We start from the raw sequence: 27,586 nt of genomic DNA on the forward strand, positions 1-27,586 counted from the left end.
TGGTCTGTGGCTGTAGATGTTCTCATATGTAATACTGATGCAGATCTTGAAACACTGTTGAGAAAGTCCTAGGAGTTGTTTCCAAATTATCAGTTTTAGTAAGTTTTAATACACTATGGCATAAAGGAAACTGAATTTAGTGCATTCCTCATTTATTTTCTTCATTTTTACTAAGAAAACACATTGCTATTTTGTCTTTGCCTATTATTTCTGTGTCAGATGCCAGGATTCCCTGCTGGGGAATAAAGTAACCTATGAAATATAATTCCAGAGTAAGTAACAGCGACCTTCCCTAACCCCCATCGCGTGTGATTATGTAAGCTGCCAGGGCACTGGACCCAACCAGCAGAACGCCAGACTGCAGCCCCACGCAGAAACCCAGCACACTGACAGCTGCTCGCTAGTTGGCTTTAGGGCTTCTCCAGTGGGCTCACAAGTCTCCCATCTTTCCTCAGCAATGTTGAGTACATAATTGTGTCTGGAGTGTAGGGATTATTCAGGAATAAAAGGTCATAACTACCAGGTACAGTGTTACAGACAGCCTTCATTTCCCTCAGACTGCTCAGTGATTAAAATCTATGATAATGTGTTAAGCTGCAGATAACCTGGAAATCTGGGAGCCCACATGAAGCAAGTCACAGATGTATTTATACATAGCTGATAGACATTTCATTTCCAAAACTTAGCTACTGGGACATAGATCTCCAATAGATGTAGTATGTCCTCCAGAGGGACAGTACTCTTGCCTTTGCAGCTGTTCTTATTGCCAGGTTTAGGTGTTTGAAACAGGTGTTTAGGTGCTGGCTGTGTTTGAGGTTGCCAAGGTACTCATTCTTACCAGTTTTGTGCCTTGGAGTAATTACAAAGAATATAATAAATAAAAGCTCTTCCCCCCTCAATGCTTTTGTTACTGATTTTCATACAAAAGGGAGTAAATGTATAGTATCATGAAAGTACATTTTGGTATTAAGTTCAGTTGAACGATTGATGGAGTCTATCTATGATGAGATCTTTACAGTAAAGATTTCCCACCTGCTTAAAACTTGGGCTTGCAGTCACAGGCTTTTCTAAATCTGGAGGTATGCTAAATTTATGTTAATCTACAATTGAAATTGACATTTGAGCTCTTTGTCTTTAGAATACAAGTTTTTAAGGACAGGTCCTTATATATCACTATATGGTTGTTCAGTTGCTTTCTACCTGAACAAACTATGTTTTCCCAGTTTCTGGGGCCTTTGGCATAATTTAGCCCCTGTGTGTCTGACAGACCCCTGACTGATATACGACTACTGTGTCAGCAGTCAAAAGACTGAGAAATAAATGTTATTTGGCTTTCAAGGCCTGAGGAGCTGATATCTCAGTGGTTTCTGTCTGCCTCAGAAATCTTCCTAATACATGTGATAGATCTGCATGATTTCAGTAATGCTGTGGGGTTTCTCGATGTGTGAATTACAACCTTGTTTTCATGCACATGGTCTTGAGCTTTGGTCACTGTGGCATGTGCTGTGGGACTTTCTTTAAAGTTCTTTAAATGGCCATGGAGGGTCTGTGGTGGCTTCAACTTTGAATTATATATATAGAGCTTGTTCATGTCTCTCTCTCTAAAGCCTATTGCTTCTGCCACATATGAATGCTTTTGAAAGTTACTGGGAAGAACTGAGGCTGCCAGGCAGGGGGGTTGGAACTTCATGATCCTTGAGGTCCCTTCCAACCCAGGTCATTCTGGGATTCTGTGAAAAAGTCAGTAATTACAGTCTTGGGAAAAATGCAGTTATGGGACTTGGTGGATTTTTTCAGATCATGTTTTTGACCTGAATAGCAGATGATGGTAGAACTGAGCTTACAGGAACATTTAGTTTTGAAGTACAGTAGGTTCTTCAAAATAATATTCTATATCTGTTGATGAAAGATTTAATCCCTTATATTTTCTCCAAAATAGTTGGCTAGTCTTTTATAGTGTATAGTACACATACTGTAAAAGTATACATATAGTGTGGTACAGTATTTTTCAAAGAGGAAACATATTATAGTATTCTGTGAAAGGTAGTTAGTTTCGTGCCTGTTCTTATTTCCAAGGGTGGCGTGATTTTACAGAGCCCCAAATCCAGCCTTGTCTTCTCCAACCAAAGCTCCTTTGGCCTTTAGAGCTGTCCATGTCCTGCTGGAGGGCTGCAGGCCCTGACTTAGTGCCAGGCCAGCCTACTGAGCAGAAAGGTCAGTGAGGCACATGAACCCAAAAATACATTCCAGCCCTTTAGCTGAAAGCCGTGGAGCCTCCTGTCATGCTTTCCTGTAATCTGTAGCAGACTGTGGCATCCTCTGAAAAAAAAAAGACATCTGTGTGCCACTTCAGTAGAGCAACTCATCTTACTTGAAAGGCAGGTTTGGATAGGTAGGAAATTTGCTACATTACATTTAGGATGCTGGAGAGAGCACACACTGTATGTTTCTGCTTTTCTTAATATAATAATGAGATGTCATTATTGGTACTTAAGAGACAAATCTTGACTGGAAGGTATCCGTTATTTCTGTCCTCTTAGTAATTAGCACTAGTTGTCACATACCTACTGTCGCTGAAATTCAAGGGAATGGAATGTACATAGAGGGAAGACTAACTTTCGTGTAATTAAATTACAATTCCAGATGAATTCCCTCAGCTAGTACAAGGGAGTGAAACTTCTATCTCACTTTATTACTTAAGAAGTTATATGATGATGTATGTCATTTTACAGTGTTGCAGAAAGTGAGTAATGCAATAAGAAAGATAGACTATAAATAATGAAATATGTTTGCTCCTACTCTAAATGCTTCAAGAGTTGGTGAGACATCTGTGGAAAATGTAAAGAATGTGAATTCATTTACATGTGTTGATTTGGAACCTCTTGAGATGTCTTGAAAAAAAATTAGAATTATGTTATCAAAGAACAAAAGATAAAATTGTAATGGAGAAAATGGAGATACAGAGAAAGATAAATGAGAGCTCTGAACACTAAGAGATGTGATAGTATTAGAAAGGATGGATTAAACAAATATGGAAGTACAAAGAAGGGGGTGTGGTGAGCATAAGAGATTTATTTTTATGCCTACTTTTTTGGGTCAAATAGAAAATGGGAAATTAAATAAGGCATTTGAAGAATAGACAGTGGAAAAAAAAAGGTGAAAATAACTGAATAATTATCTGAGCATGGGTTTACTCTGAAATACGGAGCATTTTCTCTACTCCTAACAGAGAGGATTAACAGTTCCCTCAGCTGAGTTCTTTCTGCTTGAGGATCTCCAGGTACGTGGAAGAGAGAAGCATAGAGAGAAGTACACACTATGAAAGGGCATGCTGTTAATCTGGCTAGATTAATAGTGATCTGTAGGAGAGTGCTTGTGGCTACAAAAGTGAGTGATGTCAGGAAATGTTATAACCTGGACCAGTGATAACCTGCTCATTTCGAGGGGTTGTTTTAAGATGTTATTGCAAGAGGCTAGGCAAGGATCTGATGGAAGGCCTAAGTAGAGAAGTGCTGACTGCAGTAATCTTTCTGTGGGTTTGGAGATCTATCTGTGCAATAACTGGGATACTCCGTGGCAGTTGACTGCTCAACTCTGGCTTTCATGGAGACTTCACCGTTTGATAAATCATGATACTTGTCATTTGAAGACTGACATAACTTAAACAGCTGTATATATATATTTTGGCTGAAAGACACAATTATTGGCAAAACAAAAACAACAACAAAAACTACAAAGCAGAAACTATACCAACCAGCCAAACAGAAACCATTTTTATTACATTGCTTATAAAGAGGAATTTCTTTCCAGTAAATCAAAAGGCTGCTGTTTTTGCTCTGTCATGGCCTGGTTTGATGTGTGCTAATGTCAAACAACCATACACTAAAACAGAATTGTCATTTACTTTCTTTTCAGTTGTTATCAGGCTCTTTGTTGAAGTCAGATCCTGGTGTTTTTTGCAAGATAGATCAAGCTTCCTCGACAAAGTTCTAATCAGGACCTCAGCTATGGCTGCTGGCTGTCCAGGTTTTCTATTACCAGGAGAAGGACTTGTTTGTCCTTCAAACACAAACCTGTGGGAAAGCTGCTGCAGCCACCGGGTTACCTCCCTTTACTTGGACAGGACTCAGTGGAGCAGAACAGAAAGATCAGGAGATTTTAAGTGCAAGGAAACAAAAGGCTAAAAGCTTACTTCAGTATTACCTCCTCCTAAGTTTTTTCTTATTCTTAATTGTAAGTGTAATTCCCACTGATCTTGGTAGGAACTACATGCATAATCTGATTAACAGGAAAATAGTCAGGACGTGCAGAGCTTCAAATGATCTGCTGCAAGCTTGTGGGCTTGCTTGCCATGAAATTTCTGATGGTTTTGCCCTGATTCAGGGGAGTCGTATTCCCACAGCTGCCTAGATTTGAAACTAAAATTAACTTTTACACTTCATCTTTATGTAGTTTGTGCTGAGTTTGTAACTAGCAGGTACCAATTTTAAACTGTCTGGAGCAAAACTGAGGTTAAAGATAAAAGAAGTCATTGTCTGACAGTAATGACAAGTAACTTTTTCATAATGCCACGTGATAGAAGATATATAGCATATATCACAAATATCTAATAGCTACATCTAATCTCCACAGACTTTTGTAATCACACAGATTTGGAGGGAAAATGCAGATGAATGTGTTTTTCCATTTATAAGATGTGAAAGTTGGTTTGTTTTTCAGTAGCAGTAGCGGTTAATAAAAAGGCAGAAGAAGTTACCAGTTGATGCAGTCAGAATCAATCTGAGTTGCTCTAAACTACCTTGACTAAGAGACATTTTAAGAGATCTTCAGTTTATTCTGGTATGGAAGAGAGCACAGGAAAAATTACTTGCCTGTCTTTCAAGGTAATTTTCTGTGAGATGAAAGAGAAGTCAAAGAAGCATCTGTGAATATACTTGTTTTCCTCAGCAGTATTTGTGTTGGCCTTTGACATTAAAATCTACCTAGAGGAATGCCTGCTGTGTATTCTAGTGGGTTATTTAGTGACAACAGAACTTTTTCCTTTCTTTGACACTATTAAGCCAAGAGGTTTGCAATATAAATTTGCGATGTGATTTCCCTGCATTTGAATTGCAAATAATAAGTTTGACTGAGGTCTGCCTCTTAATTTATGACAAATTGTCAGATACATCTTGCATTTCTGGAGGCATAAGTGGGCTGAGAGTGCTTAAAGTTTAAATGGTTTATTTTTCCACTGATGCATGACAAATTTAAACATGTTACTGCATAAGCGCTTATGAGTTTTTTACTCAAATCATTAGTGCGTTAATGGAGAATTATTCCTAGAAATATGGTAGCCAACTGAAGCAGGGAGAGAAAGGAGCAGCTACTGGGTAGCTGGGGCTGAAAATATACTGCAGCATTAGAAATGCTGTCTTAGACTTCATTGCTGTGAAGTTTTCTGCTTGGATTTATCTTTGTGCCTTTTAAAAACCTTTGTTCTGGTCATGGCTGCTAAACTTCAACTGGAATCCTGCTTGAACATGGTTTTTGTAGTGCCTCAGTTTTAGATCATCAAGTTACACTGCCTTTTAAATGATATGTGATGCATACAAAAATCATGCATGCAATGAGAAAGCACATGAGAAATATTCAAGATACATGTCCGTGTTTTAGTGATAAAGTTTTGGATACAGGTGGTCAGAATTTCATGGAAAATTACTAATTTTCTCAGGCTTTGCTATTTCTTGACGTTTGTATTTCTGTGTGAGAGGTTTTTATCTATCTAATGGTTAACTATTCTATGCTGAATTCATAAGGGCTGCCATATTGTCTTATGTCCATAATTTGTTTTACTTATTTTGCATTTTAAGATTCCTGTCCAATTCTTACTGTTTGCTAGTTCAGTGTTGACAATTAGGCTCTTGCAAGGTGACTTTCAAAAGCTTGTAAACTTAATGAAGTTCTCTTATGAGCTTTGAAAATGAAGAGTTAGTTGAAAAGTGTTGGATTGCCAGAAATTTTAATCTGTTCCCGGTGTCACAGCCAACAAAACCACAGGCAAGGGGACAAGGCAGAAGAGGGCCCTAATTACCTTTATTCCCCCTATGTCCAGGTGTTGTTATGTCTGACAGTGCCACCCTAGTCATTGTGACCTTCTGTCTCATTGATACATCTCATTGGATGAGATTATTTTCTGCTTTTAAAGTAACCCAGAGAGTTTGAGCTGCAGTTATGCAGCTTCTATGTGCCTGCATGACTGCATCAGAGCTGGGAGGAGAGGGAGAGATCGTTTTTAAGTTGAAGACTTTCCTGTAAATTTTCCTTAATGCACCGGTAAATTTGAAAAAAATATATGTATACAATAATCTTAAGAGACTTTTTATTGGTGACCTCTTCCAAGGAATAAATCATCTGGTGTGTTCTTAAAGCACCTCCTCTGAAATTGTAACCAAAACAAATCATTCAAATGTGCACACTGGTTCCTTCAGAAAAGATCACTTAAATTGAAATCTAAAAACCAATAGGTCTAAACAACTGGAGTCATTTCTGTGTTTTTTAGGAACAGAGCAGTGTTAGTCTAGTTCGTAATAGTGAATTTTCACTTGCTGCCAGTGCTCTTAACTACTTTCTTGTATCTTTCTCTGTAGATTTATTGTTGCTAAGGGAAATTCTTTTGAATCCCCTGAGAAATGTGGTACGTTCCCACACTAATGGAAACTCCTGTATTCTGGTAGCATACGGTTTTCAAGGGACTTCTCCTGCTGCAAATTACATCATGAGTTATGAACGCATTGGCGCTGGGAACCGGTGTTCTCCTAGTGACGGTGTAAACTCTCTGTTGCAAATACTGCGTTTTCAAGGAAAAGGAATGAAAAAGCTCTCCAGTAACAACCCAGGCATTCCAGACCAGTTAATTGTAATACTACATGATGGTCTGGAGAGAATTCATTCTCTTCCTGAAGTGCTACTAGCTGATTTATTCACTGAAATTTTTAGGTGGAAATGAAACCATGAATAGAAAGCAGTTTGAATAATGGCTTAACTGTTACGACAATATGAACTTGGTCTAATCTCACACTCTCTGTAACAGTGACTGATTCCATTTATGGGTTTTCTTAAGGATGAATAGAAAGGTGCACCAAAGCCTGGAATCATTTCTTCTCATCCCTGCCTGCTAAGCAGTCACTCTTTGGATTAGAGTAGTAAAGCATGTGGAAATAGAGCTCAACTTCTGCTGTCAGAAGCAGCATCTCTTCATTCCTAGCAGAAAACCACCTAGAAGGGATACAAGACTGTAGAGTAAAACCAGAAGAAAAAAATATATATATAGTTGAGTTACAGAACAATTCAGCCATAACAGTACTTATTAGTAGTTTATCTAGTAATTGAATATAATTTTAGTAAGTTTTTGACAGGCTGCTTTAAGGTCGTTGTCAGTTTCTGCTTGTATATTTGTTATCAGGAATACTTTACAGCCAATAGAAGCTCGGGTTTTGTGTTAAAGTGTACTTGAAGAACGCTTTCAGTAAAGATTTAACATAGAATGAACAGGTGCTGTAAAATTTTGATATCAAGGTTTGTATGTTATGTACAGTAATTTGTGCTGCCTTTGGAATTCTGTGCCCGGGGCTATTTATTTTGTTCTTCCATCAATACATTCCTAATCCTTTCAAGAGTGACTGAGAGGATCTGTTCCACGAAGTGTAAAGCTGAGACATCGTTCAGAGTCTCCTTTAAGGACTGGATTCCCCATTTCAAGGTTCTCATGGCACTTTCATCCCCTACAAGCAGTGTTCTGGTGTGCTTTGTTACTGGTCCAGAGTCATTTGGGAACTGATTAGATCTCTAACTGAATGGGTGCAACTTCTCTGAACTGCTTCATGTTTTGGAGGTTTCTAATGTTTATCTTTCATGAATAAGTGAGCCAGGTAGGAAAGCTGAGTTCTGTTTTCACAGAACTGAGCACATGCTGGTTATTGCTGGCTGTGTATCAGCGCACAGGGCAGGGTGTGGGACTGTGTCCTGCGCTCTATGGTCCCCAGGGGACCCAGGCAGCTGGTCTGGGCTCTGCATGTCAGAGAGGAATGCCTCCCACCTTGGTGGCCAGTCCACTGTTAGAAAGAGGTCAGAACTTAACGACTAATAATTTCTCAGTGGTTTTAGTTGTTTCCTCATTTCCCTGGTGCAAGTACTCCTGACAAAGTGTTAGTAAAAATCCATAATCTTTTCAGCATGCCTCATCCTGGCCAGAGATAACCTCCAGGTCCAGAAGTATATGAGCTTCATATGTTTGTGGATGTGAGCTGGAGACTGTTGAACCTGAAGAAGCATGTGAGAAACAACTTGAGCGAGACCTGCTTCTGGCATATTGTAGACATCGAGTCAGCACATTAACAGGAGCTGTATTTTTAGCCAGCATTGCTTCCTAGCAACAAACCATTTACTGTACTATGGGCTTAAAATATATTAAATAATTTTAACTTTCCTACTTTAACCTCTGTGGATTACAGTAATGCCTCAAGGCTCTTTCCTGCACTGTGCTCTGTGCCTTCCAGCAAGCTGCACTAGGGACCGTCCTCTGCTTAACCCCAAATGCTGTTAAACTTATTTAGCATGGGGGTGATGACATAATTTCTGCTACCTTCCTACTAAGCAACAACTGGGTACATAGTGTAGGATCTCAAAGGCACTGCTATCCAAAAGCTGTCTTGATTTTGATTTTCACAGGTTCAAAATATATATTGAAAAACAACAACAACAACAACAACCAAGTCATTCTGGAAAAGTTGTAAATAAAGGGAAAGATAAAATCAGAATCAGGGTGATTAACTTCGGCTTTTGATAAGTTTGCAAATTTTGTGGTTGTTTCCATGAGATAACAACAGGATCAATTTTGTTGGTTAATTTCTTCTAATGTTATTTAATTTTATTTTTCTTGTTTCCTTCAAATTGTAAATATTTAAGGCTTAACACTAACTGATTTCCCCTTACTGATTTAATTATAACACTTATGTTCAAATTATCACACTACAGTGCAGATCTCCTTGACTAGTTTGATTTTCATTTGTCACCGACGTGCACGTCATACAGAAGGCAGGCTGGAAACCTGTCTGGCTCGAGCAGCTTACTGTCTAAATAAAAGCTGCACTGTTTAAAGAGGTTACTTTAAATGAAATACTTAAATAGGCTAGACCTGATAGTGCAAGAAGGCAAAGGTCATACAAGTCATTTTCTTCCTTACCATCCTGTCTTCTAATTGTTGACTAAATCAGAAGAAAGTTGTCCTCTCTGACAGGGAACCTACCTTTCTATGGCTGTAGCACAGTCACTTAGACTACAGCACTTTAACATACAATTTAAATAGACAGGCTGTACAAAAGTGAAAACAGTAAAATTTCTCTAAGTTCAGGGCAATGATAGCTGCTCATTGTGGGCTTCTAAAAGTAACTGGAAGTTTAATTTTAGATCAGGTTAGCCGAAGTATTTTAAATTACTTTGATTATTGTAAAGTTCTGAAAATGTTTTGTAATGTTGTGAACTGGATTTTTAATTGAGTTTTTATTTTAAATCGAGTCTTGAAAAATTTAAGCGTTATCCAAATATACAAATACTTCTGTATTTAAAGTAGTCTAAAATTCTAAAAACATTTTCAGATGGTTTCTACCATTTGCAAGGAATATCTGTTGATTTGTCCCTTGTGACTGTGGTTACAACTGTCCCATTTGCAACTGAGGTCAAAAGGTACAAATCTCCTGAGGTTTAAGAATTTCATACTAAGAATTTCATGACATTTCATGTCAGTTTATTATCATCTTATATCATATTTTCTTTCCTACTGTAAACTTTATTTAAGAGACACAACATTTTCATATAAAATTTTTGACAAATTATTTTAACTCGATTTTGGTTTTTTGTGTGTGTTTTTCAGTATTTCTGGAAGTGATAACCTAATCCTTTTCCCTGTACAGGGTTATTGGTTAAAATGTGAAGTACCAGTCAGCTAATTTTGCTTTTATTTATGCATGGGTAATAAAAATCACAGTTGGAAAAGATCACTAATATCATTTAGTCCAACCATCAGCCCATCACCACCACGTCTGCTAAAACACATCCCTCAGTGCCACATCTCCACAGTTCTTGAACACCTCCAGGGACAGTGATCCTCACCTCCCTGGGCAATGTCTTACCACTCTTCCTGAGAAGAAATTTCTCCTAATATCCAACCTGATTCTTCCCTGGCACAACCTGAAGTTATTGATTTCCTGCCTTGTTGCATACCCAACAGAGACGTTTCTCCCATGTTGTGATAGGACCTTTGTACACATCAGATGTGCTTTCTCCTGTGGAGGTCTGTTTTTCTCTGTTGGCAGAGGGAGCCCAAGAGGACAGCCACACAATTGCTGGTTAGGGGAAATGAATCCTGCCAGGGTGCCCTTCTCTGTGACTCATAACAGCTCCTAGAACAATGATATTAAATCAAGCCATAGCAATCTTCAGCATAGTTGTGCACTAGTTATAATAAGCTGCGTAGTGAAAATAGCAATGTATAACATAAAAATCTATGTAGCTCAGACAGTACATATGCCACTAAATAGTAGAGATTAACTAGAGATTGAACCACTGTAATGTGATGGCTTCTTTGACCCTTTTATGAAAGCAGTCTCGAAGAAACTGTGAAAACAGAGGAGTGGTGGAACATGATCTTCAGCATTGCATTCTTGGTTTACAGACCAACAAAGTGGGTGCTTGAAATCTGCTGCTTTTCCTTACATTTTGTACAGCTACTTGTTCATTAATTTTATTTTATTCAGCTTCATCTCCACTTGGGTCTCAATCTATTGTGAGTTTTAAGTCTTTCTTTGGTGCCTTTCTGCTGTCTGTGCCTGCTCTATAGCTTTCAGATAACAGGGGAACAAGACAGAGAGATTCTGGGATCTCAGTCTTAGGAGCTCAGCTCTTCTTGTTTGTGTCACGAGCAAGATACTTCTTACCCATAAGAAATTTTGGAGCCTGAAAGCTTTCAGGACTGAAAGGTTGAATTTGCCTTCTGTGTTATTTCCAGATCCTTGTGTCTGGATCTGGTGCTTCTGTTTGTTATGAGTAGGCGATGCCCCATCATGCACCTTGCCATCCCCAGCAGCACCAAACATCAGTAACTTCAGGAGGCAGCCAAGGAGGTCTGCCCAAAATTCAGCCCTGAGCAGAGTTGTGATACTGCCCTGGTGTATTACTCAGAATAATACAGCCCAGCATAAATGTGAGTAAATGCAAACAGTGCCATTTATCCTGATGAGAGGTTGTGAAGGTCAGTGCTCTAGTGCTGTCCCTGAATTTTGCTTTTTTAAAGGTCAGGATAATTAAATCCAAAAATCTTGTATAATAAATGTTAGGATTATGCTAAACTTGAAATATTCCATACTGCCTTCTATATTGCACGAGAAAGATGTCAGCTTTTATGGAAGCTATGGATATTTAATGTAAATTTTGTGTTGAGCTTTTATGAGTAATTGACAGAAGATAAAATAAGCAAATTTACTTCAAAGTAAAAAGGCGTGGAGAGATCAAGTATCAGTGTTAATATGACAATGGGCCATAGTGTGCTGAGTTGAAAAAAAAAAACAAACAACCTGATGGAAAAGTCTAAGGTAGTATTTTCAGGTGCTGACTGTTTAGAAAGAGGTGTTTTAGCTGCATTTTTCTGTAGGCTTAAGAAATCTGAATGGTGTCCTTGGCAGCTGGGACACAGCTGGCTGGGGCTGGGGAGGCAGAGCTCCTCTGTGCTTCTGCATCAGTCTGCCTCGGTCACAGTCCTGCCATGCAGTGACTTTATGCTGCTGGCAGCACTTGCTCTTTTCTGTATTCTGTATTGTCCCAGTTACAAGATGAATTCTATCAAGTTTATAGTAAAAACATGTATTTTAAGTTTTCTTCAGTGAATCTACAATAGATGAGTCTGAATCATACATACAAGAAAAAATACTACTCAAGTAGTAATAATGAGATCCCAAGGATGTAGCATCATCTTGAGTTCTTCTGAAAATTAACCTTGCAGCTCCACCATAGCAACCTTAATGCTCACTTCTTCACCTTTTTTGAAGTATTTTCTTACTCTGTTGCTCACAACTTTCATTTCACTCCTTTCTGAAGATTTTGATGATCCACAGAAATGTTTGTAATGGGTGGTTTTCAGTGATATAGCAGAATTTGTTGCCTGTTCATGGTATGGGAAGCCACCCATGTTCCATCTTTTATGACTCTCCAGTATGATATGTCACATTGTGAGGAACACACCAATACTTTCAACATTTTTATGTCCATATTGTTCTTAGACTTAACATTGTTCTGCAGTTCTTGTTCTCTAATACTATATTACTGTTATTATTGCAACAGAAATTTCTAAGTTCTGCTATCAGATGTAATTTACTGACTGAGACACATCTGCCTAGATAATTTTTTTTGAAATCTGACTTGAAGAAAACTATGTGCCTAAATTGTGAGTCAGCAGTGACTGAAACATCCAGGTGTTATCAACATCGTTTTCATCCTAATTCCAAAGTATGGCACCATGTCAGCTGCTAGGAAGAAAATTATCTAAATCCTAGCTAAAATCAGGACACTTAAGATATTAAAATTGTTTTACACAAGGTAAGAGATGGCAGGTTAAAAAAAAAAAAGTAAGTGAAATTAGAAACCAAGATGTAACAAAATCAGCCATCTTTCAATGATATCAAGTTGTTCCGAGGAAGATAAATAATAATGCAATGTTGCACAAGGACAGGAATATCCTGAGAAATACAGGCATAGGTATCTGCTTAATGCTGCTATCCCGGCACTGGTACCAGCCGAGCAGTCTGCTTTCAGCTCTGCTGGGAACTGCTTGTTCTGCAGGGATGTGGATTTGAAAAAGGAGCAACTGCAACTGGGGCTGCCCCTCCTCTCCCGCCTGCATGGCTGAACAGAGCATTTGGTCTCATGCAGAAGTTAACCCTGTATAAACCCTGCCTGGCATGAGTGGGAAATCGTAGACTGAAATTAGAGTATGGGAATGATGATGGTACTTTCCCCTGAGGCTGCAGCAGCGCAGATAGCCTTTTATTCCATGCAGGTTACAGAGCCAGCGCAACAAGAGATGAACTTGGAAATATTTGTCTTAATTTAGCAGAGAAGACCTATTTGCATGCAGAATCTGGTTTTATTTATATCACAAAGCTTAGTTTCCTGTGCTAAACCCCCAGCTTTATTTATATCCAGGGTTAGAGATAATGAGCCCTAAGTGCAGCTCAGGCAGGAGGTACAGGATGGCCTTAAGCTCATGGGACAATGTTGTGACCTAATCCCAACTTTCCCTGCTCTGCCCCACCAGCCTGGGAGATGCTCAGAGCTTCACTTCTCCCTGTGTTACTCTGCTCTTGTGGGTCCTTTCTGGAAGCCGAGAGGAAAATATTGCCCAAACAGCTGCTCTAATACAGCTGCACCAGGGCCTATTTTTATGCAGTCCTAACATGCTAAACAAATGGTTTTAAAATTTTTAACTTACCAGCACATCAATTTGGACACTGTCTGATACTCTCTAGCTCATATTTTGTTATTTGTAGTCTACCCTGTAGACATACAAAGCATGAGTGAAGATGCTGTGCTTGTAAAGACTGGGTTAGGTGGGGAATGATGTCCTAATGTAAAAACCAAAGTACTCATCTGTTTTTTATATTTCTTTCTCAATAAAGGTATTGTCACCATTTCTATGTTGTGATATAAACACAGTAGAAGGGAAAAGGCTTGGAAATAAAATTGCAGCACTAGACAAACTGATTCAGTGGCATTGAAATGTCATTTGTAGAATTATCCGGCTTACTGGGAGTGTTTCAAGGAATAACCTTCTGGCGTGGCAGAATACAGAGCAGGGATTAGGCAGGGCTTGCACAGGGGGCCAGATTCTGCCCTATGGTAATTAGGGTTGTGGGAGCATAAGTGAGGGCAAGAACTACGCCAGCAATTGCTGTTTTATTTTTAAATCTCTGTGGTGTGTTTGAGATATTATTTTTCCAGATAGCAGTGGTCTCTAAACTCTTAAATAGGAAAAAAAAAGAAAAAAAAGAAAAAAAAAAAAGGGTCGGGGGTGGGGGGGGGGGGGGGAAGGAAGATAATTTGATGATGTCCTGACAAAATTGTGCAACTAAGTGTGCTGGAGTTTTGTTTACAGAAGTGTAGTGTATGTTTAGAACCCTGCTTTCAATAGAGATGTCTGGCTTTGATTTGGTCTAAGTAACCCAGCAATATTATCCTGTGAGCAGAACCTGGAGTTTCTAAGGGTTTTGAAAACATTCTTTGATATCCAAAAGCATCCTTTGGATGTTTTCATAGGGCTTTTTCAGAAAAGCAAGAAGGCTTTCAGGGAAGCTGCAGAGAGGTAAATGGGCATTCAGTCTGTAGCTTTGACTGGCCCGTCTAACAACCATTCCTGCCTGGGAGGATAGAAAGAAAGGAGCTCAGAGCAAGTCTTCTGGATTTGATGCCCAAGATCTGAGAGCAGAAGAACATAGGAAGAAGTTATGTTGGACAAACCCAACCCCAGAATATTCCCAGATTTCTATTAAACAGTGTCATAAAAAAATATTCAAACACAATGCTTTGACTTCTGGATATGTCCAAATGCAGAATGCAATATGCAATTGCCTTGCACTTCAAGAGGCTGGAAGAAGTTGGAGCTGATTAAATAATGGTAATACTGTTACTTTCAATAATGTTCTTGTGATCTGTGTGTCTTTAGTATGGTTAAGAAATTAGATCAAAAGTTCAAGTGTTAAGAGGTACTATAATTGTAATAAGCTTCCAACACCATGAACCCAACTTTTGGAAGTGCTGCTAAAAGGATTAGTGTGACGGGGTTAATGGTGCTCAGTGGGAGAAACCAGACATCTTATTTAAAATAGAATGTAGACCATTTTTTTTTTTTTTACCCATTTCTTGCTTTAGAAATTACCCGTGTGCTGTTGTTGAAGAGTGTGGATGAGAGGGAGGAGGAGAAATTAGCTCTGAGTTAATGAGAGGAGGATCGATTGCAGAGCAAACTGCTAATCTTGTGCTGATTTCCTCAAGTTCATTATGGGAATGATTGGACCAGTCTCTAAAAGAATTCATAATTATGTAACTGTCCAGCCTGCAAATATGTGTTGATCATAACCAGGTTTAATAAGCAGAAGTATGTTTTTTTGTTTTTTTGCTTGCAATATCAGGCTTATTTTGTGTTGATATTTCATTCTGAAACAATTAATTTCAAGTTATTTTTATCATTGTTATTTATTCATTTACTGAACAAAAGATGATACGACAAGGCTTCAAGCTGGTATGAATCCTAATTGCACTTTTTTTTTTTTTTTTTTTTTTTTTTTCTTTCTCTGGAGATATTCAAGACACTCCTGGATGCCTACCTGTGTGATGTGGTGTAGGGAGCCTGCTTTGGCAGGGGGGTTGGACTTGATGATCTCTAGAGGTCCCTTCCAACCCTACAATTCTGTGATTCTGTGACTTCTGAAAGTGTTTGAGATACACTCCACAGACTTGTAGGATAACTTAGGATTTAAGATACATTCCAATCCTTGTTAAGGCTGTTGGAGGAATTTAATGACTACTTTAATCGGCGTATATTTTTCTTTTTTAAATTATTCTACATTCAATTCAATATTTATTCTTAGCATTTAACACTGATATTCCTAAGAATTCCCATTTTTTTATATAAGAGTTTATACTAATTCTAAATATTTATTCTACTGGGAAAAAGAAAAAAAAAGATGAGGTCCTTTCAAATCAACCCTATGATTTAAATATGGGATTAAGTTGTATGTTTCAAAGTGGCAAATACACCAGAAATGACTAACTTTGATAGTTTCTGCCAGCCGCCCATGCACCCTGAGATCATCAAGGAAGGTGCTGGCAGCTGTTTGTGCTCAGAGCGGATGGCATTTCTGTCTCTCGTTAAATCCTTGATTGACGCAAACTGCCTAAATCTCCTTAGGAAGAAACAATCACTCCGAGGCATGCTGGGATGGGTGGGCAGGAGACTGCTCTCATGCCCAGAGCAACACCAGGACAGATGCCTGCCACTGTGTTTGTCCAAGGTGCTATGCTGAAGGAGATGGCTTAAGAATTGGAGCCAAGCCTCCATACACTGCCTTGGCCAAGCAGGTTGGATAGCTTCTGCAAGGGAGAAAGCTCTGGGTCTAAAGGGCTCCTCACATTGGGACTGTATCTGAATTTGCTCAGACAGTAAGATAAAGTTGGAAAAATAATGAGTCCACTGGAAAGTTCATTTTTTGCTTTCTATGGGAATTCCCCTCAGTGGATCAGTAATTTCACTGATGGTTTTGGAATGACACTTCTTCATTCTTTAAGCAAATTAACTATGTGCAAGGAAAGGGAAAAACTGGAATTACGCTGGTAGCAGCAAGCCTACTTTTCTGCCTCTATTTCCAAAAACAATGGGTCTGACCCAAATCAATACCTGTTTCTTGTCATTCTCATGTGTGCCCTTCCTCACCAACCCCTGTCACCAAGGGGAGAGGCTGGCTCTGAACCCCTCACTAGAAGGGACCTGTTGTAAAATGTCCAGCAAAGCAGCTTTAAGGCAGAAATAGAGGTATTAAAATATACAAAATAAAATAATAAAAGGAAATTACTCTTCCTGACAGATCTCAGGAGAGGTTTCAGGCATTTATTCAGGTCTGACACTACCAGCTGATTCCTTCCTCTTTGGTGAATTTCTGCTTTCCTGGGTTTTTGGAGAAAGTAAGATTGAGAGCGGGGGTCCTGGCAGGTTTTGTTTGTCTGGCTAGCTTTTGTGGAGTGAGAGTACAGGAAAACTGTTATACCAGATGAAGTGGATTAAAAGACTGTGAAGGGAAAAACATATTAATTAGGAAAAGAAAAACAAAATTTTGAGAGAACATACAGTGATATGGAGGAGAATAGGATGATGATGTGGGTGAGTGACAGAAGTTGGAAGCAGGGAGAAGACTGCAAAGATATTAATCCAGATGAAAGTGAGCTTTTAAACCAGTTTGAGTGACAGCCCCTGTTGTAAAAAAATAAATAAAATAAAAATAAAAATAAAAATAAAAATAAAAATAAAAATAAAAATAAAAATAAAAATAAAAATAAAAATAAAAATAAAAATGTTGGCTTTAGAAATAAGCAATTGTCATTTAAAACTGAAGTAATGTGAATAATACAATTAAAAAAAAACCAACATTTGATTTATAAATTTTTCTGATGTATTATGCTTGAGATTTTAATGTTTTGAGATGCACCAAACCAATATTAGATATCCTAATGGTCAGACGCAACTGACCGCTGGTTCTGTGTCTGTAGCTCAGGGCTTGCTGTTGTCAGACACTGTAAAACTCTGTTATAATGCATTTCCTGTACTGTGAACAATGCATGGAAAGCAACACTGACTGAAAAACACAACTGAGTGCTTTGTGCCTGACTTCTATGCATTACAAATAAAGGAAAATGTATCTATGTATTTATTTAGTTATATTCTCAATAGGCATTTCCACCTATGTACAATAAGTGATCAGTGTCTACAGCATGTAGAACATGAATTCTGTGTTTCTCTACCTTCCAGCAGCTTAGAAATGTGGGGGGCCTCCTACCCCACCTTCCTTTCCCCCCCCTGCCCTCCCCTCCCCTCGCCTCATCTTAGGGCAGGCAGGGGAATTTGCCTCGGCATGGAGCACTGTTCAGCTTTGCATGGTAGCAGGGGGTGCAGAGTTCTGTGCTTTTCTGACCCCACTGGTGTCTTTTTCCCATTTTTTCCTTCTCAGCCCCTTGCTTCAGAGTCAAAATAGTCTCTGTAGGAAAACATACTTTTAAAAATATCCCTGTTATTTACTTAATTCTCTTTTCTTAATCCCTTTCTCTTTTATTTCTGTTACACAAGTGTCCCAATTGCTTCTATAATTTACACTGGTTCTTTTCTATTGTGTATTCGCCTCTCTACAACAGAAACAAAACATGAAGTGTCTGTTTTGTACCAGAAATAGGAAGCGGAACTTACACATTTGTTGTTTGTTGGTTTGTCTGTTTGTTTCTAGAATCTTCTTTCCAGCAGCCTCTTGTCTAAATAGGACTGCCCAGCAATCCTGTGGCAGCCACCAGATCTGGGACACAAAATCATTCTCTTAATTCCTGTCTCTGATTACTTTCTGCTTCTGACCGCTCTCTGGAGCTGATGCATGCAGATTTAGTAGGTTTGATTTGCTGCGCCACTGAAACCTTTTATCGGCCAAGAATAAACAAAAATTAACTAGCAAAGAGAAAAAAAAACACACACCATTTTCTCTATGGCTTACATACTCAGAGCAGCCCTGCATGCTGAGAGGTGTAGCTTTCTGTTCTGCAGGTCTGGTGCTGCCCAGCTTCTTCTCTGGGAATAAGTGTCTGGAGGCACTAAACTTGTAATATTATCCTGATGACACAAAGGGAACATATGCCTTTACTCATATTACATTATAGTTATCTAAATTTTGGCTGTCTTAAATGGTTTATGAAGTTGGTTGTGAAAAGATGAGGAGAGGGAAATAGTGATCGTCAAGGGGAAGTGAAAATATGCCTTGAAGAAGTTCACAGTAATCACCCTAGTTGCAATAAGATAGATGGTTTATTGGTTAGTTAGTTGACTGGTTTATTTTTAATGGATGCCATCAGCAATCTGAAATGTGCAAACACTTGCAAGTATAATAGATGTGGATTAACCCATTCTTTAAACCAACATCATGTGCATTAAACTAACCAGGCAGTTAAATGTCAGCACTGTGTTGAACAGTTTGGATTCCTAAATCTCTACTTACATATTTTACCAAGGCTTAATGGAGTTAAATGACTTAACAGACCTTTTGATAGAAAGAGAAGATACATAATCAAACCACAAGAGCTACCAGCATTGCTCAAACTGAGGGCAAGATCTCAGGCTATATCAGTGGTGCAAGATGTTCAGCATGGCTGTAGGCCTCCCTTACTGCTAAAGGCCTGGTTAGTACCCTGGGTGTAGGAGAGCTGCTGAGAGTGTCCATGGAGTTTCAATGGGATGGTGGACATCTGGGCTCTTGCCATCAATGGAAAGGAAGTTCTAGATGATCATGTGAGGCTATAAAATGAAAATATTCAAGTTGGCTTAAGAATGGTAGTGAAATGACCACTGGCATATTCCTTAAAGTAACTTTAAGGCCATAAATGGGGCCTTGCTCTGCCTGTAGGAATTTCTGAAGCTCTCTGGCAGTGAGGCTGTTCCTGTCCTCAGGAGCTGGGGAGTGTCAGGGGTTCCTGGCACAGTTCAGCCACTGTTGTCAGAGTGGTCCCCAGAGTGTGTTTGGCCTAGGCTACCATGTGGTCTTCCAAACAGTTCTTTGGCATCATTCATGAGACAGCACAGGCCACGTAGTATTTCTGCAGGGCAGCTTGGCCTCAGCCATTCTCTTCTGGAGGGGAAGAGCATTAGCTTAATACCATGGGTTTGGCAACTCCAAGCCAGCTGGCTTCAGTATGGGAGAATGGTCCAGGCGTGCTGGATTTATTGGTCTCCAGTACAAGAAGCCAGGAGTAATGGCCTGTGCTACAGCTGTTGATTTATCTTCTGAGGCTTTACAGTAATTCTGCTGCTGACTGTTAGGACTGCACCAGAAGTTGAAGGAGGAAATGTCCTGGTCTTCCTCCAGCCCTTGGACATCCCTCCAGGTTCCTTCAGAAACTGCTGCTGGCTTTGCCCTTGTATAAAAGACAGGTATTTGCATAGCCAAGATTACATTTTGCAAGCATTTGTAACTCCTGTTGTGCTTGATAATTTACAGGGCAACAGCATTTTCTGTGGCATGCTTTTACTGGTTTACTGTACAGCTTCTCAGAAATGCAATAATTGGTATTCCTCAGTTTAAAAAAATTCAGGTTCTTCTGGTTGTTCTCCGTATTATTCTGCTTTTAAAAAATAGTACTTTCTACAACTGTGTTTTATTCTGGAAGTGAAACTTTTCAAATGAAATACTGAAATTCTCTATGCAACCACATTTAACAGGAAGTGCACTGTCTACTATTACTTCTGGTTATGGGCAAAATCAGGTTTAAAAGCAGGGTATGTCATGTACTTGGCTCTTGGAGAATATTAAGGAAGTAATCATGGGAAATAAATGAATTAGCGAGGAAAATAAAATAATGCTATCAGCTGAAGTCTCTGTTTGCTGAGATAATGTGACCTTCGGGGCAGCTCCCGCCATCATGGGCTGCTCCTCTGCTGCCTGGTTTGTGGTGGAGAGCCCTGCTTAATGCTCCGGGAAATCTCCTTCCCATAACCTGGTATTTGACAGTAAAACATTCATAGTGACCTACGTAGTTTAATGAAAATGTACACCAATTCCTTGCATATCTTTTGTTTTTTCTTTCTTTTCTTTTTTTTTTTTTTTCCCTAAGCACAGTCCCTTAAAAGGGTTACTTTAACAAAACAAGAGGTGGCTTTTTATTTTACCAGAGCAATAGGTAAGTCAGCCCTTGATCACAAAACCAAGAACCAGAGTTTAAAAAGAACCACATAAAAGCAATGAAAAGGAAACTTTAAGTATATTTAATACCAGCTCCCTTTCCTGGAAGTCCTTCAAGATTTTGCAGGCATCTCTTGGCCCTGAAGCCATTGGGAAGCTTAGCCCCCATCATGTATCCTGAGAGTTAAGTTTCAATTCAGCTTAAAGCTAACTTTGAAGCTGAAAAACTCAGTGTGTATTCTTTTGTTCTCTGTTTCTCCCTTTCATCTGCTAACTTGGCACTTGACATAGAATATGCTGTATGAACTCAGAGGAAAGACTTAACTAAGTTACCAGTTGTAGCCAGGAGCAGAAATACAGAGAAATATAAGCACAAAGCAAGCGTGTAACTATGCCTTTCCACAGTACGGTGTATTCTCTGTGGAGTCTGAAAGAACTGCAATGGTAGTACTATATTTAAGGTTTATTTAATATGCATTTGCTGGCTCAGTATGTATTTGTGTTGCAAGAACCTGCTTTTTGGGTTAAGTTCAGAGAAGTTAATGTGAACTTCTCTGAAAGAGTGGTCAGGCAGTGGAATGAGCTGCCCAGGGAGGTGGTGGAGTCATGGATCCTGTAGGTGTTCAAAGAACATTTGGATGTTGTGTTGAGGGATGTGGTCTTGTGAGAACTATTGGTGATGGGTGTATGGTTGGACTGGATGATCTTGTAGGTCTTTTCCAACCTCGGTGATTCTGTCATTGTGTGATTCTGTAATTTACTGAGGAGGAATACAGCATCTGAACTTTCACAGGAGATGGTTGTGACGGCTCAGGGTCTTCCTCCTGCCTTTCCACAGGACTGATTAAGATTAACAGTAGGGACACTTCTGCCTTGAGGGGTTAATTTGCATCTGAATTGTACCCACTAATTATCACCTTCTTTCTACTGTGAAGACCTCTCTTCTGCTCACAACACTTTGAAGACTGTCACAGTGTTGTGAAGTCTCCTATCACAAGAGGCGATATAGCTTTACCTACTGAATTTGACTGTTTCTGATTTCTTTATAGCTTGATGCAGAGGCTGTGAAAAACTGTGAAAAAAAAGGGTTTCAACCGTCTAGTGCCAGCTGTAGCCTCTTTCCCTTGATCTTTTGTCAGTTTGGGGACTCAGCTATCCCCAGGCTAAAGGTGCAATTTCCCCAACTGAGAGATGCTTCACACCTTGTGCATGCATATGCAACTCCTTGTGCATCAGAGGGGAAAACTACAGGAAAGTTCCGACCATCTGTGTCGTGTTGGTCATGTTGAGAGCTCATGACGTATTTTTGCATGCCTTAAAAAAAGACTTATAAGGCCTTGCAAGGGGATCTCAGTGCTGTCAAGTTCCCTGATGTACAAATAAATTCTTTTTGAAGCTATATAGAATGCTAGCGATGAGCATCTCAGAAAGTTCAAAGAACAAGTTAATAACACAATCGTCAGAGCAATAAAGGAGGCCTGGGGCCCAAACACTGAGGAGAACAAAGGGAGCAAATATATAAATAAAGAAGTCCCTCAGTAAACATTCTCCTTGCTGAAAAGTGTAGGAGCTCTGTGGAAATCAAAATATGATTAGGTAGGCGAGGAGAAGAGAATTCGATTAAAGCTGACCAAATGTTTTGATTGCTTTGTTTTACAGTCTTGATAATCTTCTTTCAAAGTAAGCTCTGTATATAATATATTTTATTTTAACCTGGCTATGAATACGTTTTTGTCATACTTCTCCTAATTTATAAGAAAAAAAAAAAGAGTGCTTTTTTTTCTTTTTTTTTTTCTTTTTTTTTTTCCCTTTTGTTTTTACTGAGTTACATTCTATTTTGTTGAGCCTATTTATAAATCTTATTTGGCAAGTAATTGCTTTCCTAATCCAGAAAAGTGGTGTTGAGCTGTGAGTTACTAAGTCCAGTTCCTTTTAGATGGATTTGTGGAGACTGCTTTTGTAGCAGTGTCTGAGAAGGATCGCTGAAATTTCAGAATTCTGGTCCAATTAGCTGTAACCCCTATCAGTATAAAAATATAATCTCAAAGATTTGTATAGTGTTCTGTGATATATTTGAAATAATCGATAGCGTGAAGTCAGAGTGGACGCTCTTTTTTTGTATTGATAATTTTTTTATGAATAATTTTGAAATACATTTATTTGTAGTCACTTCAACATATTGTTTTACTGGCCTATTCTTGACAAGCCCTTACAGGATGGAATCTGAAGAGTGCTCTCAGATTCACAGTAAAGTGTGCACCTTACTGAGTAGTAGTTCTGGCTTATCCAGTATTCAGCAAGACAAGGCACTTTTTTCTTTTTCTATAACAGTAGTAGGGAGATTTTAAGAAGGTTTTAGTGATAATCCTCTTAATATTTTATTGTTTGTGCAGTTACAAGGATGTATATGGGTATCCTTTGGTGATATTTTTATTGCTGCTAGATAAAAAAATGTATCAAAAAAGAAATAGTAATTGTTCTTCACCAGGAAAAAAGCTAACTAGAAACTGTATAGCAGTTCACCATACCTTTCAATCATCACATTAAATGACAGACTGTGGTATGAGGATTTTTTGTTGATTTGCAGCAGTCCCTTCCAGCTTCACCAGGGAGCTGCACATTCACTGATGCACATTCGCCCACACATTGACAATTGCTTGATTTGGGGTACAGGGTGGTAGTTTGGATTTCATACTTTAGATTAGGTTTCTTTGCCATCTCCAGTGCAAGATCACAGCTGAGTCTAGAGTTTGCATGGTAGAGTGTGTAATATAAGGGAAGTGTACTGACCTCAGACCTTTTCCTTTCCAGTAATTCTAGCTGTAGCAACAGTGGTCTGCTGTGCTTTTTATCCCCTGTGCAGGGATGGAAATGAATTTGCACAGCACGGAGATAAAAAATATCTCCTAGAATACTAGGAGATAGAATACATTAAGGATATTAGTTTCAGAAGATAGCAGTTTGTTTCATTTTCTGGGACAATATGTACTGTATGATCAGTTGAACAGAATCAGATATCAGTCCTACTCCTGTGAAACACATGGTTCTTTTAAACAGAAATGACTGTGTGCATGCAGCAATTGTGTCTGTTTGAACTTGCATAGTAGAAATGGGCCCCAGATGTTACAGTTATGTAATGGCCTAATCTAAAGCCAAGTAAAGAGAGCCTTGTGGGCTTCATATCATGCCAATAAGAACACTTTCAGGGAATTAACATTGAAGGAGATTGCAGTGAGCTAACATTGTAGCTATTGTATAAAATCAAAATGTATGTATGGAGGGCGTGCCTTTATTCACTGCGGTTGGAGTTAAATTTATACTTTGGAGGAGGGGGAAATTGTGACATGAATTATCTCCAATGAAAGAAATACTTCATTTAGCTGTTAAATACAACCATGTGTATCTTACAACCATCATTTTTTTTTTCTATCTACTTCATTAGATGTTACTCAAGAGCTTACTTGAGTGGGGGAGAGTATTTATTCATGTTGTAAGTGTGAGATACTCCTTTAAAAGTAGATCACTTTTGTGTTTCTGAACGTAAAGAGCATTAAACTGTGGAGCTATTGCTATGCGTTACAAAATAGAAATTAAACTCACAAGGCCCTTGGTGTGTTATACCATTATGCTTCATGGTGAGGTTTGGTGGCCAAGGTTGGCTGGGAAAGGCAACAGCTTGGACAGTACTTCCTTCACCCTGAGGCCTTTGTGTGGGATATTCATGTCAAGGTACTTAAAAGATGACTGAGGAATCTCAGTAACATGAATTTGTATTGTGTGACACTGTGCAAGACTGGTGAGGTACCTGATGGTTGAATAAAAACTAAGGAGGTCTCTCAGGTACCCAGAACAAAGTAGGAGCAATTTCTACCTTTAAAATGCAAGTAGAAGGAGAAACAGAAGATTCCTTGTGAGTACACTAGTTGTAGATACGTGGGTTGAGAAGTTATCATGCTTTGCCTAGTCATGTGTTTTTCCATCAGCAAATGCCACATAGCTTAATCCATAACGAGGCAGAATCACAATAAATGGTCCTAATTTGTTTGCCATATGCTAAGAGTGCCCACATGTTCACATATAGATCAGTTGATGCACAGTAATTAGATGATGAGAAAAATTACTTGTGTCTCAACTTTTGTTACCTTTGAGATGTTGCCTGTTGTGACCACTAACAAGTCATTGTCTGATTTGTCAACAAGAACTTTCTTAGACAGCCACCTTCTTTTCAGCTAGGGACAGAAAAATAACCCAGATGCATTGGTTTGGTAAAAAGAAAACACAAAAACAAACAAGCAAGAAAACAACCCCCCCAAAAAGCCCAACTCAATACAATGCAGTATAATCAGACACTCACAAATAAGTTTCTATTGGTAGATATCTGAGTATTTAAGCATTTGGTGCTTCTACTAACTTGTGTTTCATAGCATTTATAGTCCAAACATGTAGTTAAATTTCATAGAGTTGTATTCAAAATTGATTGAGACTACTGAGGAAAACACTTTATTTTATATATATATATAATTATTATATATTTATATATATAACAGAAGTTCTGTTGTTGTTGTGCTGTTCTTGCTGCTTTTAAAAAGTGGTTTCTATTCTATGTCTAGAAGATTTAGAAACTTCATGATCATTACCAGGGATTTTCCCTGTTACTGTGTCTGCAGTCTGAGTCATCTTACAGTGTTTTCTAGTACAAAGTTCTTTTGTTTCAATGTTGTGATGCCAGGATTTCCCATGATGAGAGCCCAGTCTTGAAGGCTTGGCTTCAGGATTCTGGAGAACTTGCTGAAGGACAAAATACATGGCTCTGGAATTGAGGCTGCCTTGTGCTAACTCTGACATTCCAGCTGGGACTACGATTGTGTATTCTTCAGTTCTGATTTGCCCCAAGGTATTTGTGTCCCACAGTGTGTGTTACGTTCTTAAGCATATTAATTTGCCAAGAAACTAGCTCAGTGATTGTACTCTAAAAGAAGTTATTAATACGGTGTTGGATCAGAAGTTGCTGTACTTCTCACAGCCTTCTGAAACTGCAATTGATGAAGTTTATTGTTTGCTTCATTTTTCAAACAGTAGTGGCTTCAGCATTTCCAATGTCATAAAGCATCTCACATGGAAGTCAGATTATACTACACAACCACTTGTCAGTGTTCAATTTTTCACTTTCTTGCTTAATTTTTCCATGTAAATAGAAATATCTATTTCATGAGAGAGAAGCATTTGGCTTTCATCATAAGCAAAGTTTCTACTGATTTAATTTAATTTACCATCTGAGCTTCCAGCATGAATATTGGCATCTGAAACTGTGGGAAAGTTTAAACAACATGAATGACCAATGGGCAAACCAAAACCACCTTTTAGAATTGTTAAGGATGTGGTAAGCAGCTGTTATAAGTAAATCAATAAAACACATTTTCACTGAGTTTTGCAGGGGACACAAAAAGAAGATAACCTTGCATTGACTTTGCTGCACCTTACAAGCATATGTGTTGGAACCTACTCATATAACTGGTAGCCAGCCTGAGGTTTTTGTTAATATCTATATCGTGTCTCAGTACTTGAGAGATGAGCAAGTGTCCCTCTTCAGCTACCTTCAGCTTCACAGTCTGCTTACACAGTCAGTGTTAAGGGGGTGGCAATAGGAAATGTTTTCAGCTCTCACAGCCCAGTTTTGACTTGATGGGACTTTGCTTCTTGATTGTGCATATAAAAATATATATGCATAACCTGAGAAGTTTGCCCACCTCACTGGGCAGCTGGAGCCCCCCATATGTTGGTGTTGCTCTCTGCAGTCACTGAGTTACCACTTACTGCCCCAGTGGTAGCAGGGCAGGAAGCTGCTGCTATGCAGTTCTTTGTCCGGAGCTCTTCCTTCTCATTGCTCCCCATGCTTTATTCCTCTTTGCAATACCTTCAGAAGCATTTACCCTTTACTTTTAATTTAAGCCAGTTGGCCCTAATCCTGCAAAAATCTTAGACTCACTAAGGCCAATAATGGTAAACATGAGAGTTTCACTGATGATTTGAGTGGACTGGTCTACCAATGTGGTGAATGACTTCTACTTTTGATTGTTTTTAGGATGGTTGTTTTTTGAAGCCTCTGGGGTTGAGCTTCATTTGAATGCATCACTCTTCTGCCTTTATTGTGGTCAAGCTTAATTTTTCTTTCACACGGGAGATATCCATCCTGAATTAAGATTTCCACCTAGTCATATCAGTGCCTAATAATTCTGATCAGAAAAAAAGGACAAAAAGTAAAATCAAACCCATATCCATAAGCAGAAAGAAATACACTTTTTGTATTTGGACACTTCTCTGTGATTTGCTCGTGGCTGCAAAGCCAGCTGCATGTTAACTGGAGGCCGTGCGTGCTGCAAGGCATGCATCTGAGATTAATAAAATGTTGTGTTACTCCAGCAAGTGTTCAGGCTTCTTTCCCAAAGCGGCTGACGTCGCTTGGAGCACAGAACCCTCCCACACTTCCTTGCTAATTGATGGTGACGGGCTATCCGCTGAGCTGTAACCTAACATAGGAATTGAATCAGATCAACAGCTGAGAGAAGTCTCCAGCAAGCAGGATCGCCTCATGTATGCAAAAACTTGGCGCTTTAAGTCAGGCCTGAAGAGGAGAAGGAGCCAGTAATGGTTCACGTAGGCTGATGTGCCGAAGTTTTGGCAGTGTGCTGCTCAGTTGGGGAGGTTTTGCTGCTGGAGGACGCGTCGCTGAAGGGAGGGCTGGCCTGCGCGGAGCACGGCTGGCATGCTCGACAGACGCCCGATGTCTCCACAGGCTGAGCTCGGTGCACGGGGGGTAAGCATATGTTGCAGGAGCCGGGCCAGATGCTGGGGAGCGACTGAATTTAGAAATGAAACATACAGACTGGCTAGCAAATTAACTTAATTACAGTTAAAATGTTTCACTTTGCTCTCATCTAACCACGCTTAAATGGTGTTGGAAAATGTGTCCGCCTTTCAACAGAAGTCCAAATGATACTGTTGAGAGTTCCATGTTTTGGTTGTTGATTTTTGTTGTTTGTTGTTGTTTGCTTGGGCTTTTTTAATTAATCTGACACGAA

General features: G+C 39.1%; 1 protein-coding gene across 12 annotated transcripts in view; it reads left to right on the forward strand.

Annotated features, from left to right (window-relative positions):
* CACNB2 (calcium voltage-gated channel auxiliary subunit beta 2) overlaps positions 1 to 27,586 on the forward strand; it is a 220,394-nt gene that overhangs the window by 83,323 nt on the left and 109,485 nt on the right. The window contains exon 1 of one of the 12 annotated variants that reach the window (XM_015853457.3): positions 26,987 to 27,321. The exons of the other annotated variants lie outside the window; for them this stretch is intronic. Within the exon in view, the coding sequence (XP_015708943.2) occupies positions 27,271 to 27,321 (51 nt within the window). The 5' untranslated portion in view covers positions 26,987 to 27,270. Of the gene's footprint in view, positions 1 to 26,986; positions 27,322 to 27,586 lie in introns of those variants that run through there. 12 annotated transcript variants of the gene reach the window in all.

This window comes from Coturnix japonica, chromosome 2 (assembly GCF_054131305.1).
Source record: "Coturnix japonica strain WE chromosome 2, WE-NBRP24, whole genome shotgun sequence".
Classification (NCBI taxonomy): domain Eukaryota; kingdom Metazoa; phylum Chordata; class Aves; order Galliformes; family Phasianidae; genus Coturnix; species Coturnix japonica.